This window comes from Gavia stellata, chromosome 13 (assembly GCF_030936135.1).
Source record: "Gavia stellata isolate bGavSte3 chromosome 13, bGavSte3.hap2, whole genome shotgun sequence".
Lineage (NCBI taxonomy): Eukaryota > Metazoa > Chordata > Aves > Gaviiformes > Gaviidae > Gavia > Gavia stellata.
In genome coordinates, this window is record NC_082606.1 from 14,069,790 (window position 1) to 14,083,285 (window position 13,496).

The 13,496-nt window shown below is 39.1% G+C and overlaps 1 protein-coding gene across 1 annotated transcript in view; it reads left to right on the plus strand.

Moving 5' to 3' along the window:
* The window catches only part of SH3GL3 (SH3 domain containing GRB2 like 3, endophilin A3), a 57,009-nt gene extending 43,746 nt beyond the window's left edge, over positions 1-13,263 (plus strand). Inside the window, exons 5-9 of the mRNA XM_059823714.1 lie at positions 522-655; positions 2,068-2,226; positions 5,069-5,172; positions 6,395-6,522; positions 12,476-13,263. Of these exons, the coding sequence (XP_059679697.1) occupies positions 522-655; positions 2,068-2,226; positions 5,069-5,172; positions 6,395-6,522; positions 12,476-12,681 (731 nt within the window). The 3' untranslated portion in view covers positions 12,682-13,263. The remainder of the gene's footprint in view (positions 1-521; positions 656-2,067; positions 2,227-5,068; positions 5,173-6,394; positions 6,523-12,475) is intronic.
* Positions 13,264-13,496: the final 233 nt, after the last annotated feature.

Here is a 13,496-nt window from a genome sequence, read left to right on the forward strand (position 1 = left end):
TTCAAACACTGTTCTGCCTGCTGATACTTACATGCTTAATAAAGTATACAGCTATGTTAAATACATGGTTTTTAAAGAAGCAGCAACAATTTTGACCAAAATGAGGTTTGGAAAAAACCACACTGTATGTGAGGAAGCTGATTTAAGCATGTGATTTTGTGATTAAAAAAGTTACTTGCTTTTTGTGTATTTAATAATATCACTAAAGTTGTACAAAATAATCAGCTTGGTCTGCAGTTCTCAAAGTGGAGGAGGTTTGTAATGTATGCAAATACAGTAGGGAAAATAGTATTTTTTTTTTCCTGATGCCCTTCAGGAAAAAAAAAAGTATACTTTGGAATAAAAATTTTCCAGTTCTAGTTTTCTGTAGGGGACAAGCAAGTGCATAGCTTGCATTATTTTTTAACTCTTTTAAGGGCTTGCAGCAGATACAAAGACACATATTTGAAATAGCTGTTTCATTAGACAAATTTTTTGGTTTTACATATATTGAGATATAAGTAGCCTATTCTTTACCATAGGCCTTGCGCTACTGGATGCTGGTGAGAGCATGAAGCAAATGGCAGAGGTGAAGGACTCGCTTGATATTAATGTCAAACAAAATTTTCTTGATCCTCTACAGTTATTGCAGGACAAAGATTTAAAAGAGATTGGGGTAAGTTTTCCAGGGTAAAGCTTCACTTATCAATAATCAGAGTCAATCAAACTCTAGTTCCCCGAGATATTTTTCTTGAAAGCAATAAGGTAAATAAATTTCACTTTAAGTTTGTCTCTCTAGCAAAATAGGGATGAAATCTGCTTAAAATCAATGCCTGGCTATTTCTCGCTTGTTTAACTTACTCAATCTGCTATATTGCTTGTACATTCAGTACAAGAAGGGTAGTGAAGAAAATCGCATTCTTTATTTTTCTACTATATTATTTTAACCAACATTTGTATTAATTCTTATGAACATGTCAGTGGGCTGTGATTTGCCATGACTGATGATCCTATCATGCCATCTCTGTCAGCCTAAAGCTGTTTATAATGGAGGATTAATATAACTGTTGAAAAAGGCTATTCAGGGCAATCACAGAATGATCTGAAAAGTGCCATAAAATGTTGAAGTGCCATATGCCACTATAGGAGAAATATAGGAAGCTGAGGAACACATTTTTAACCTCTAGAGTTAAGGTTTTTTTCCCTGCTTTTGTTTACAATGTAACAATTCAAAGAAAGCCAGGCAGTCTCTGTCTGAGTCTGTTGATTGCAATAGACTTGGGTAATAAGCAAGTTAAAACCCTGATGAAATGCAGAAATGAAAGTTATTTTACTTGTTTACACATAAATGGATGTGGAAAGCGTAGCAAAAAGATAGTAATAATGTCTTGATGTCCGTAGCTGTCTCCTATGATACATAACTGTTTTCAGTTGTCGTTCTTCTGAAATGATGAAAAGAAATTGTTTGACATTAGCTTTAATGTGTATTTTGTACTGTTACTTTGAGTCCATTCTGTAAGTCTGTCAGTCCCATGATTTTTGGCAACAGAAAAGCTTGTGTAGTTATATCAAATATAAATGTCAAGTTGACACCTAACAAAGAAAGGAAAAATACAAGATTTGCTGGAGCACTGCTCATGGAATGAGAGGGGAAAATAACCCTTTAACTTTTAGCTGTCATATTGCAAATAATTCAAGAGTAAAATTGAATTATATGTGGAATATGGGGGTACACACATATTTAGATTGGATCCTGCTTCAAATTTAGACAGTCTGAGGTGTTGCATGTTTAGCGAAGTCCGTGAGTTGGATGCCTAAGTTTAGCAAATCAAGATAGCCAATTCCCCAAGTGTTAACAAATGGCTGTTTATTTATAGTCTATACAGTTTAAAATTTCATTCATGTATACAGTCCTAGGCTTACCTGATGCTGCCTTACATCAAAGGGATGGACTGGGTAATCTCTGAGCCTTGTATTTCTTGGATTCTACATATATTTGCATCCATAACTGAAATTTCCTTAAATCACAATGTGTTTGTTTGGGCATGTCCTGTTTGGACCTTCTCATAAATGTTGTGTATTATTTAGCATCATTTGAAGAAACTAGAAGGACGCCGTTTGGATTATGATTATAAAAAGAAACGTCTTGGAAAGATACCAGATGAAGAAGTTAAACAAGCAGTAGAAAAATTTGAAGAGTCAAAGGAACTGGCTGAAAGAAGCATGTTCAATTTCTTAGAAAATGATGTAAGTCTGTCCTGCATTTTTGTTTGCTGCAGTACATCCAGAAGGGCAATGTGTGTGGGACTGGATAAAGCCTGTCCCATCCTTCATAGGAGGTAAGGTCTGAAAGCAGAAAGTGTGCCTCTTTCCTCTTTTAATCCCCTGTCAGAGAGGAACACAATGCACAGCAGTAAATGGGATAACTCAAGAATTCAGGAATTTCTTCTGGAGATACAGTGGCTCAGACAAGATTGTCACAAAGGTCTTCAGTAGCAATGAACTATCTGAGAGCAGAATGCAGTTTGATCAGTGGGAGGGAAAAGGTTGGGAGATTAACATAGTCACAGACCTGCTGCTGAAACTATGAGCAAGGGTATGTACCCTGCATTTTCTGAATTGTAGCTCACTTATAGTCAAAAATTAGCTGCTGATTTGAAGTCTCTGAATGATTCTACCTATGAAAATCATTATTATTACTATTTGGCTCTGAAAATTACTCCATAGAGTTTGTTTGTGGCTTGGGCTCAGGTACTTGGACTTTGGCTCAGAGTCCCAAGTCCGCCATGAAATTATGTCTAAATAAGGAGCAGCTGTGGTCATTCAGGATAATCCTCTCTTCTGTCCACACTCAGAGGAATAGCAGGATGTGCTTTCTCCCATGTAATCATGGAATTGTAGGAAGAGAACTGGACCTATTTGGGCCTATTCCAAAACTTTCTCTTCTCCTGTGGATGCAGCATCAAAGAAACACACACTTAGAAAGGAAGTGTGCTGTCCTCTGTGAGCAAACTGCAACAAGGAGGAACCATTAAGTGGGAATATTTAACTGCAAGCAGCTTCTCCCTCTATGCACTCCTGTGTAATGGCCAGTTATAAACTAGCCTGTAGCTCCTAAACTGGTTGTGAGTGGGAACACTTGTTACAGCAGTGTGTAAGTCAGTAAGCATCTTGCTGTTTTACCAGTGCAAGTTATATGAGGGCAGCAAAAAATGTAACATCTTTTATTAACAATTTCAGCCCACTGTTCCACTGTGGGCTCTACCAATTGCCTGGTATGTGTTTTATAATTCTGCCTTGCATAAGCAGCTGAGAAATGTTTCACATGGTGTTTATCATTAGTCAAAGCACCAAACAGAGGATAAAACAGTGCATGGATTAAAATGGTTTAGCTGAGCCACTAGAGGACTGATGAATTATATTTTCTAGTATAACTAATTTTGCCTTTAGAAGGGGGTGAACTGGATGTCCCTTTAAGGTTTTTTCCATACCCACTTTCTATTGTTCCCGTTTAAAGAAAACTCTGTGCTCCTTCCCTTCCATTTTCCATGCTGACCCGGTCTGTCTGTTGTCCTCAAATTTCTCATTACAGCCTTGTCTAACCCCAGACTGTCTCACTGGGTTTGCATAGATCTTAACTGCAATCGCTTCCTTCCCATCCTTTCCAGTTCCCCAAATGTCTCCTGTTCTTGGTCTCCTTGCCCTGCAATCTCTGTTCTCTGCCAATCTCTGGTTCCCAACCATCTTGCCAGGTGCCTTTCCCAGACTCAGTCCTGATCCACGGTTCTTTCTCAGGTTTTTGCACAGCTAGGTCTAGACCGCCCATGTAGACACTGTTGCAGGCACTTCTTATCAGATCCATCTTCCTGCCTTTACCACTCAGCCAGTCCCAGGCTCCTCTTGCTAAGTGGCTTTTAGTCCCTCAAGTTTCTCTGGCTCTTTTCCAGCGTCTCCCTCTGCTTTCCTAATTTACAATTCCATATCCCTCCTGGCTCTTAGTCATCTTGTTTGGACAGTCCTTGTCTATCCATTTTCTCTGACCACCCCATCCAAACCTCAGGCACTTTGTGCCTTGTCCTCAGCTGGTTTACATTACCCTCTTTTGAGTGTGATGGAATTGTACCAGCTGTTGATTTGGTTCTGTGCATTTCGTTTCTGCATGGTATGTGACAATGTTTGGCTCTCTTGGAGTCCCAGCAGAATTTCTAATAATCTTTTTAACCTAGTAAAAGCAGACAAAGTACAGCACAAAATTGCCATGGTTCCATAAAACATTCACAGAAAATTTACTCGGATACCTTTTGTGATACAGTTACTGAAGACATCATGATGGAATGGAAACATGTCAAACTTCTTGGGGGTCTCTCCTGTTAATGTTGTCTTAAAGGAAGAGGACAAATAAATATCTGTTACTCCTCCATCTCCAGTACAGCTTGAACTTTTCAGTTTGTGTTAGGGGAATGAGATTATTTGTTACCTCATGAATAAAAATATTTTGATTCTTCTTTCTCCTTCACATTCTCCCTTTCCTCAGCACTCATAATTTTGAGTGATTGGCTGATACCTTTTAAATCCAAGTAGATAAATTATGTTTCATTTATTGGTTTATAAATGCTGCCATCTAGTGAGGTAAGTCCAGATCATTTCAGAACTGCAGTTCGTAAACATTGCTAATAAACGCTAGTGGGTTTGAGTCATAAGAGCTGTCACAGTGTAATTTCTTCCAACATTGCTGATCAGAAAAGCCCCATTTTCACCTGCTATGGGGTCATGTCCTTTTAACTGTTTCAGGCTTGGGTGTTGACAGACAGCTGGCTTGGAAGTTGAAAGCAGAAGGGATTTGCACATTGTGAAAGGAAATGACTCAAGGACCCAGCCCTGAGTTAGTGAACTAGAAGTTACACCTCAGTTTTGTTCAGTTTCCAACTGGCAATTTCTCTGATAGAATCACATACGCTCTTTTTCAATAGCCTCCGCAAGGTATCGTGGTCTTTTGAGATACCAGGTCTGTTTTGAGTTATCTGTTTGTTTATCCTTCAGCTGCATGTGCTGCAGACTCCTTACAACTATTTTCCTTTTTATATTGCAGGTAGAACAAGTTAGCCAGTTGGCTGTGTTTGTAGAAGCAGCACTAGATTACCATAAACAATCCACAGAAATTTTGGAGGATCTGCAGAGCAAGCTGCAAAACCGGTAAGACTGAAACCATCAGAAAACTTTGAACCTCTTTTGCAGCTGAGGTTCATGAATGTGAAAAGTCACTGAAGCAACAGATCTTGTAGCACCATCTCACAGATGCACATTTGATGTGCTCTGTGCCTTACTGCACTTCATTGCTTTAAACCCTTGCCACCTGGCAACTTCTTGCTGCGCTGTGAGCCTTTAATGTAATGCAGGATTTGCCCAGAAAGCTTTGAGTGTGTGCAGAATCTCTCACTCACATCTGCGGAGGTTAATCCGGACAGCCTCCATTTGTTTGTAGATTTATTTAAACTTGCATACTTCGAGTTGTGTTCTGGAGGTTTTGCTTTGGTCTATTTTCCTTGAAATTAAGGGGTATAACAACATTCTGCAGCAGAGTAAGGAAATAGCCAGCTGGCTAGGAACACAGCTGTGGTGTAAAGCACTTATGAAAGGCCCAGATACTTTGTGCCATCCTAATAGAAGAAAAAAATGCTGCTGTCATTGATTTGTTATACATCGTTCAGAGAATCAGCAGAAAACAGGAGACCTAAATGGCTTGAGTGTCACCATAGCGTAACATTACAGTTGCAGAGTCGAGGTAACTGTTGGGGGCTTTCTTGAGATCGGGGTGGACGTAGTGGCCCTGAGTATTTAGCATAGGGGTAGCTGTGGCTGTGGACACCCTGCACCATCCCAGCTGGAGGGGCCAGTGAGACAAGGTCTCAGCTGGGCCACGTGCACATGCAGGAAGAGGTATTGAAACAGTTGTGCTGACCAAATGGTTGTTTCCCATTTTCTCTAATAAAAAGGCAATGTGTGAGATGCAGTCCCTGGGCCTCTGTCCTGGCTGGGTTTCTGCATATGTCATTTGCAGTTGAGCTTTCCAGAGAGCTCATTCCTGGAACTTCTGCTGAACTCAGTGGCAGCTGTGGATGCTCAGCACTTCTCAAACTCAGGCTGTTAAGCTTTATGCCTCTGTCAGCAGGACCAAAGCATTAAATAAAATAGGGACTTGCTGAAATACAAATACTGCATGAGAACTGAGCAGCTTTTAGTGAGTAAACCTGTCCCCCATCCCCCCCACCCCCACAAAAAAAAGAGCCTAAAAACAAAACCAGCAGAAGGTTTTTTTCCCCCACCTCTCAAACACCAAAGCAGCGAACCTGAGTGGAAGCTCCATAAGTATTTCTTCCTTCAAGTAAATCTCTTGCTGTTCTTCTCTGTGTTCCAGAATAAATGTAGCCTCTAGTCGGCCTAAACGCGAATTTAAGCCAAAGCCTGTAATAACTACAACTCTGGAAATTGGCGATAATCAGCAGCACAATGGGATTGCCTATAGTTCTTCCATAAAATCATCAGGTAAGTCTATGGCCACAGAATTAACATGTCGATAGGTGTTTTGCCAGATTGTTGCTTGAGGTATTCCTTGTACCCTGAGAACAATGGTTCCATGAAGCATCAGTATCTATGAATCTGATTCCAGTTTGTTTCCAAGATTTGGAAATGGAATTTTGAAGCAGGATTCCTCTCAACAGTCTCTCACCCACCTTAAATTTAGGTGTGGCATTGGTCTTTTAGGTTCTCTGTATTGCCACTGAAGGTGGGGAGGAGAGAGGCAGAGGCACTGGCAGGAAGGAAATGGTTCATTTCTTGCAAAGACAGATGCCTAAGGTGGGTGTGTTAGATCACTTCTGGAATATCTGCAGATGTTAATTTCTCTCCACAGTCTGAGACCATAGATGATCAGTACAGGATCTTAACTATTAGCCATGTAAAATTCAGAGAGATAACTCCTACGCTTACTGATTTTATTAACGTATTTTATTTTACTTCCCCTAAAGCATGCACCAAAGTGTGTGCATTTATGAACTGAAGTACTTAGGTACCTACTCATGTGGGAGTAGTATCCCTTCCTTTGATTAGGCCCTGATTCCACAAGGAAAAAAAAAAAATCATCTGTTGAAAGCCCCTTGAAGGTTGTGTGAATGATAATAATTAGTAAGGTTGCACTAGTCATTGAAATAGCTTTTCCTCATCTCATGAATAAAATTATTTTGCCCTATCTCCTTAATGGCTACAATGTGTGATGAGAGAAGACCAGTAAAAAAAACCCCAACAAATCCACACAAAAGACAACATGCAAAGAAAAGAAAATGAAAAAGCCAAATTTTTCCATAAACATTATTTGTAAGGAAAATAGAGGGGAAGCAGTGAGCCAAAGGTTCCCTTCTCTACTTGGCATGGTATCTAGGATCTTGTCCTGAAGCCTTATTCTTTTTATTTTTTTTTCTCACTCTCCAATTTCCTCTTCCCTCCAGTCATGTTCCTTTTTAAAGGTTGTTGGGAGAGAAATGAGAGAACTAAACTGAAAGAATAAAGCTTGGAGCTGTAACTTCATGCTCCTTCTAATGTCTCTTTAATTTTCTTGCACTCTGCTACAAGATGAAGCTATTATACAATCCATACTGAAGGGGATTTGCAGCAGTTTGGCAGCATAAATCCACCCAGCAAGATCTTAGTCTTCGATTTGTTTCTTCTGTGCTTCAGGCTACTTTGAGGGTGTGTTAGTGAAGCTCCCCATACTGCCCAAACGCTTAGAGCAGTTTTGTGTTGCTGTCAAATGTGGGACTGAGTGAGACAGCCCCCTCTTTGCACACTCCTTTCAGTTCAGACCACTGGTTCCTAAGACATGTGATGTAATGACACATTTCATTCAAAGCACTGGGGATGTTTGCAGTAATCAATAACTGTCTAGGTATTTTCACAGCACATCGGGATGAAAGTAGCAAAAACATAGCAATCTTTATTAAAAATTCTTTCTGCTTTGCATGTGCAGTGGAGAAAGGAGATTCAGATTCAGCATTTGTGTATAAGCTAGTGTGTCAAACCAGAGATAAAACAGCACACATCTTACAGTGGTTTATCATTGCCATGAAGCGGTTGATCCAAGATGCCCTTTAAGGGTAATCAGTTTGCCTTTGGGAGAAAGACTAGATGACTTCTCAAGGTTGCTTCCAGCCCACTTAATTAAAAAAAAAAAAAAGAAGACAGTTTTAATGAGCTAGAATTCAGTGAATGAACTGAAAAATAAATGACCACTGATCACTAAGATAAGGAAGGAGTGAGCCAGTTCCATTCATTGATTCCATTCATGGACTATTGCATCAACTACTTGCATATCACTAAATGATGGGTTTTCACTTACTGCTTGGCTCACTCAGTGCTGTCAGAATGGAAATAAAACAACCATGAAAGAGTTGAAAAGGAGAAATGGGATATATTTAATAATTTTTGCTATGCTTAGTGTTGCTAATAATATCAGAAAGAACATTTATCACGTTTTTTTTCCTCCTGAAGAAACTATAGATGCTGTGCTTACCTCCCCAGCAGGTACAATCATCAGTGAAATCATTGTTCATTGTCGTCTTTCTTTTCCTGTTCCATACTCGGAAGTTATCCATATGGATTTCTGCAGAGCTGCAGTGGAGTCAATATGCCCTTCTTGTAAATGGGGAAACCTTTCTGTTCCTGTTTAAAACCAGAATCATGAAACAGATTAGATTTATGGTCTGTGTTTTTAGAAATGTGAACCAGGCAGCTCTAAGCAAAACTACTGAATGTTTTAAGGTCTCCGTGTGATAGGGGAGGATAACATCATGATCACCCTCTTTTTTTCTAAAGAAAAACTGACCTCTTCATCCTACACAAACAAGCACTTTCATGCTTAATTTCCCCTGTTTACATATTGACCCTATCAAAATGTAGACCTTTACCTTGAGTGACAGTATCAGAGAAATTAAAGTAGTATCTTGGTATTCAGTGAAGCCATGGAAATCAACAGGACAGTTCGAAGTAAGCTGTGATACATTCAGCACAACTACCGCAGTCCAGTTCTGAGTGTTGAAATGGCTTTTCCTGTGTTTCACCATAGCTTTTCAGGTTGAGTATCAGCTTCTTGGAGCAGAAATAGTATTTTCCTTTGTACGGTCTCTAACACATGGGGATTATTTACTACTAATGACTTGCACACATTTGCAGGGCTAGATTCACAGAAACCTCATTTTAACATTGTGAATTATTTAGCTGCTTTGATTAAGCACAGATAACAAATCTGTGGTTTTGTTCTAATTCATTGTTATCCTCATTAATTAGCTGAGGCTATGAGCATCATCTGGCTCATTTTAGAACTCTCTTCAAATGCTGTGTTATGTCATGCCTTTCATTCTTTTTGTTTGTCAGGTTTGACTATGATATGAAATAAATGGGTCTGGTTGCCATGTGCTGGAATTCAACATAAGCCTCTAAATGTTTACTCACTTCAGCTGTGAGGGAGACTTGGATTAATTATCTTAGCAAGCTTCCAGTTTGTGATTATTAAAGTATAATTTTGCTACCATATGTATACAACATGGTATAGAAGACAGAGTAGATGCACGTACAGGCAGTAACTCCCTTTGGGGAAAACAAACAAACAAAAACCCAAACCAGCATTGAATGGCATTCTGGTTTCACTCTGTAACAGAAATCATAGACAGCTTCTTGCTTAACCTGTTTTTGTGGTGATTTTTTCCATTTGTGCTGCCCAGGTTCGAGTGGTCTGGAGATTAATGACAAGTCATCTTTGAATGTGACAGTGAAGTGTGGCAGTTTAGCTGTACAACTAGAGAAATTAAGGAGGCGTGCATAGTGTTGCAAATTAACATAAACCCTGTTTGCAGAAAAAGAGAGCACAATTTCTTCAGCTTAAATCTCTGCAGCAGGAAAGGATGTGCAAGTATTTAATGGACAGGAAAAGGCTGGAATCATGTCGCCAATTCTGTGATGTTAAACAGTGTGTGTTGCAGACTGTCAGGCAGTGCTGCCCCCATTACCTTTGTCAGGGAAGCTTTGTCTCATTGGATTATACAGTAGCAGCAGCTGCCTGACTCTAATGAAGGCTTTGACTGACCCTACAGCCTGGAATGAAACCGGTTGTACTGGCTGTGACCATTATTTAAAAATCTTTCCAGGCTGCCAGACACTTCTTTTTAGTTCTTTGGAGCTTAAATGGACCAAATGTGATCCATCTCATATCAGGTACCTTACTGTCAGAAATTAACTGGCTTGCAATAATAAATTAGCCCCATTGGAGCAGCTGGTGAAAGCAGGGAACTTTGTCAGTTATTCAGAGCACTGCCTTCTGCTGTTGACAGTTCCAGAGCTGGTACCAGTTCTACCTTGGCAAAGACTGAAAATAACTGAGCTATTTTTGAACACAATCAGTCCATTTTTGTTGGGAAACTGTGGCTCATCTTCTTTTTTTCTGCTTGGACTGTTTCAGCAAAAATACGTCCAGAAGCAGGCTTTCACCTGTGTCGTTGTATTAGACTAGCTGTAATTTAGTTGGTTCTTGTAAAACTTTGTCACTACCTCATGCCTTCCACAGGCAGAGGACTAGTCCAACATCGTTACAGCAGTGTTCTGGGAAGGTTTGCTGAGGGGGATCCCTGTGTTGACAGCTCTCTTCAATTGTTACAAATAAAAGCTCTCTTCTATTGTTATAAAGGGTAAAACTTACCCACAAAATAGAAAAGTAATTCCTCCTTCCCAGTTTTAACGCTAAATATTATGCCCGATTGTATTATTGTCAATTAAAAAGATGCTTTTGCCCGTTCTCATTTACTGATCACCAGAATTGTTGTCAGCTGGTTTCCTTAAGAGACTTCTCCTGATTCCTGGTACTAGAAAATGCCTGAACAGTTACTTTTCAATAGTTTCCTACACATAACCATGATTAACAGATAAACATGCATGCAGAAATGCATTTTAAACATCTTAGCTACTATATCTGTATTGCATTACCAGTTGTCTGCAGATTTACCCAGACAAAAATTATTCTTCGAGATGATTGCATGGTTAGCATGTGGGATAGCTGGGAGAGAGACTCAAGGCTAGAATATTTGAGAATTGTTGCGATGTTGCCAATAAGACAACCTGAATAACTTAGTATTTAAGAGGTTTAACTGCTTTAACGTAAGTACTAGGGTGTTCTAGAGTTCTTTGTCATGCTATAATGTGTTTTACTACTGTTTACATGGCAGGAGCAAGAAATTTTTTCTTCTATTCTTCCTTATAAATATTCAAATTACCACATTTTTACTTGGATATGCTGTATATGTTTTTAAAAATCTGTTATGGCTGAACTTCAGCTGAACCTCTGGCTAGTCCGTGGCTACAATTTGAACATTAGATTACATTTTATTAGATTAAGTTATTATTCATGAATATGAATGAATATTTTACATATGTATCCATACCAAAAATCCAAGCCAATTAATACCCCTTTAGGAGAATCCCTTTAAAAAAGGTGGATGCATTTACAAGGTTAACTTCTTTTGCTAATGGTGATTCTGTTTTGTACTTTATTTATATTTACTTGCTTTCCTGTAAATATATATACTTAACTACTATACTACTTACTACTATATGTGCATATGGTACCATTAATATTTTAAAAGAGTAATTTGGAATGAAGATCTTTATAGCAGGGTAAATACAGCCTGTAAGTCACAAGAACAGCCAGATACTGTATTGGAAAACTCTCTTCGTTTGACAAGCACCATTGTTCCTAGCATAACCTTTGCTTTAGTTCAGATGAAGGATGTGTACAACAAAGGATTTGAACACATGAACTTGGGGAGCAGTAACCCAGAAATGACTGTCACTGCTCAAGTGAGGTGAGGGTGGAAGCCTTAACGCAGGAGCAGCTGGAAGCCTTGCTCCTGCAGACGCGCATGTAGCGTGAAAATCCGGGTGGCTGCCTCCAGGCTGTAAGTGTGTGTTTGTAGGACTGGCTCTGAGCCCCTGCCCTCTGGTAGGTATTCACACAGTAGCAGTGTGCTGCAGTGCAATTTGTTTAAATGATTACTTGTCACTTCTCCTGTTGACTCTTCTACTTCCTCAACTCCTACTTTTCCAATTCCTCTAGCAACCACTCCAGAGAGACCACGCTGATTTTGACAACTGATTGATTACTCAAACTATCTGTTTGAGATAAACATCCTTTCGAAAGGGAAGGCAACTAGGAATGAAAGCGGAGTAGCATCTGAACTGAAGGGAGAAACAGAATTATGCTTTAATTATCACTACTATATTCTTTTGTATGTAGAAGGATCAGATGTTAATAGGTGAAAGTAATGGAAAAATTGTTGGGAGGTGGGGAGAAATCCATGACAGCAGGGCTACGTTTTCTGACCCATTGTTTTATGCTTAGTGGCTGGTGGTATGCTGTGAAGCTCTACTAATACTGGTTTTTTTTCTGTCCCTGGGGCAGGTTCTTCAATGCACATGGATCAGCCTTGCTGCCAAGCTCTCTATGACTTTGAGCCAGAAAATGAAGGCGAGCTTGGGTTTAAGGAAGGGGACATCATAACTTTGACCAATCAGATTGATGAGAATTGGTATGAGGGGATGTTAAATGGAGAGTCTGGCTTCTTCCCCATTAATTATGTTGAAGTGATGGTTCCCTTGCCTCAGTGATTGTGTCATTCAAGCTGTGAACGTGATTTCATGACTGAAATGGATTCACAAATGTTCTGTCAGTGTGGCATTCTGTGAAAGCCTTGCTATTTGACTGACTTACTGACTTTTGTATGCGTCTTTTTAAAATGTATTTATTTTATATTCAAAAAAATTTTACCTTCCCTGACTCCATCAACCTGCAAAAAAACCCATACCCAGTTTTTTTGCTTTGTGCCTTGAAGATCACTGTATGAAGTGTTTACTGGTAGCTCACTGTTGCTCCAAAAATGCATTTCCTTGCTATTATTGTATGTGGATTTTTTTTTATCTTTGGCTGCAATGATTTTACTATTGAAAACCATTTTTAAAAATACTCTAAGTAAGTGAAGCTAACTGTAACCAGTTCCTAAGTTACTGATGTCATTGCACTCTTTTCATCTATCACACTGTAATTTATTGTGAGCAAGTTAATCTATGTTTCACATTGTATGTTGACAAAAGGCAAAGTGGTTGTTGTCAATATTATGATGTACTAAGTACAAGTTCTCAGCATTGAAAATTCCTATAATTTACTGACCAAACTGAATAAATATTTCTGTGGGGTAAGAACAGTGGTTGCTGCTTCTATTCCTGTAGTTCTGGCATTTGTTTTGGAGCTGGAGATCACTTTTGCTAAATATATCAGCTTTCAGTGAAGAAAACAATGCTACACTAAAAATGTGTGAATAAAGCCAAAGTATTAGTTTTATAACACCTCAGTCACTGGAATTTTAATAATCTTGCTTTCTCCCTACTGACTGTGTAGAATTTATAATGTCTGTTAAAATTTTTTT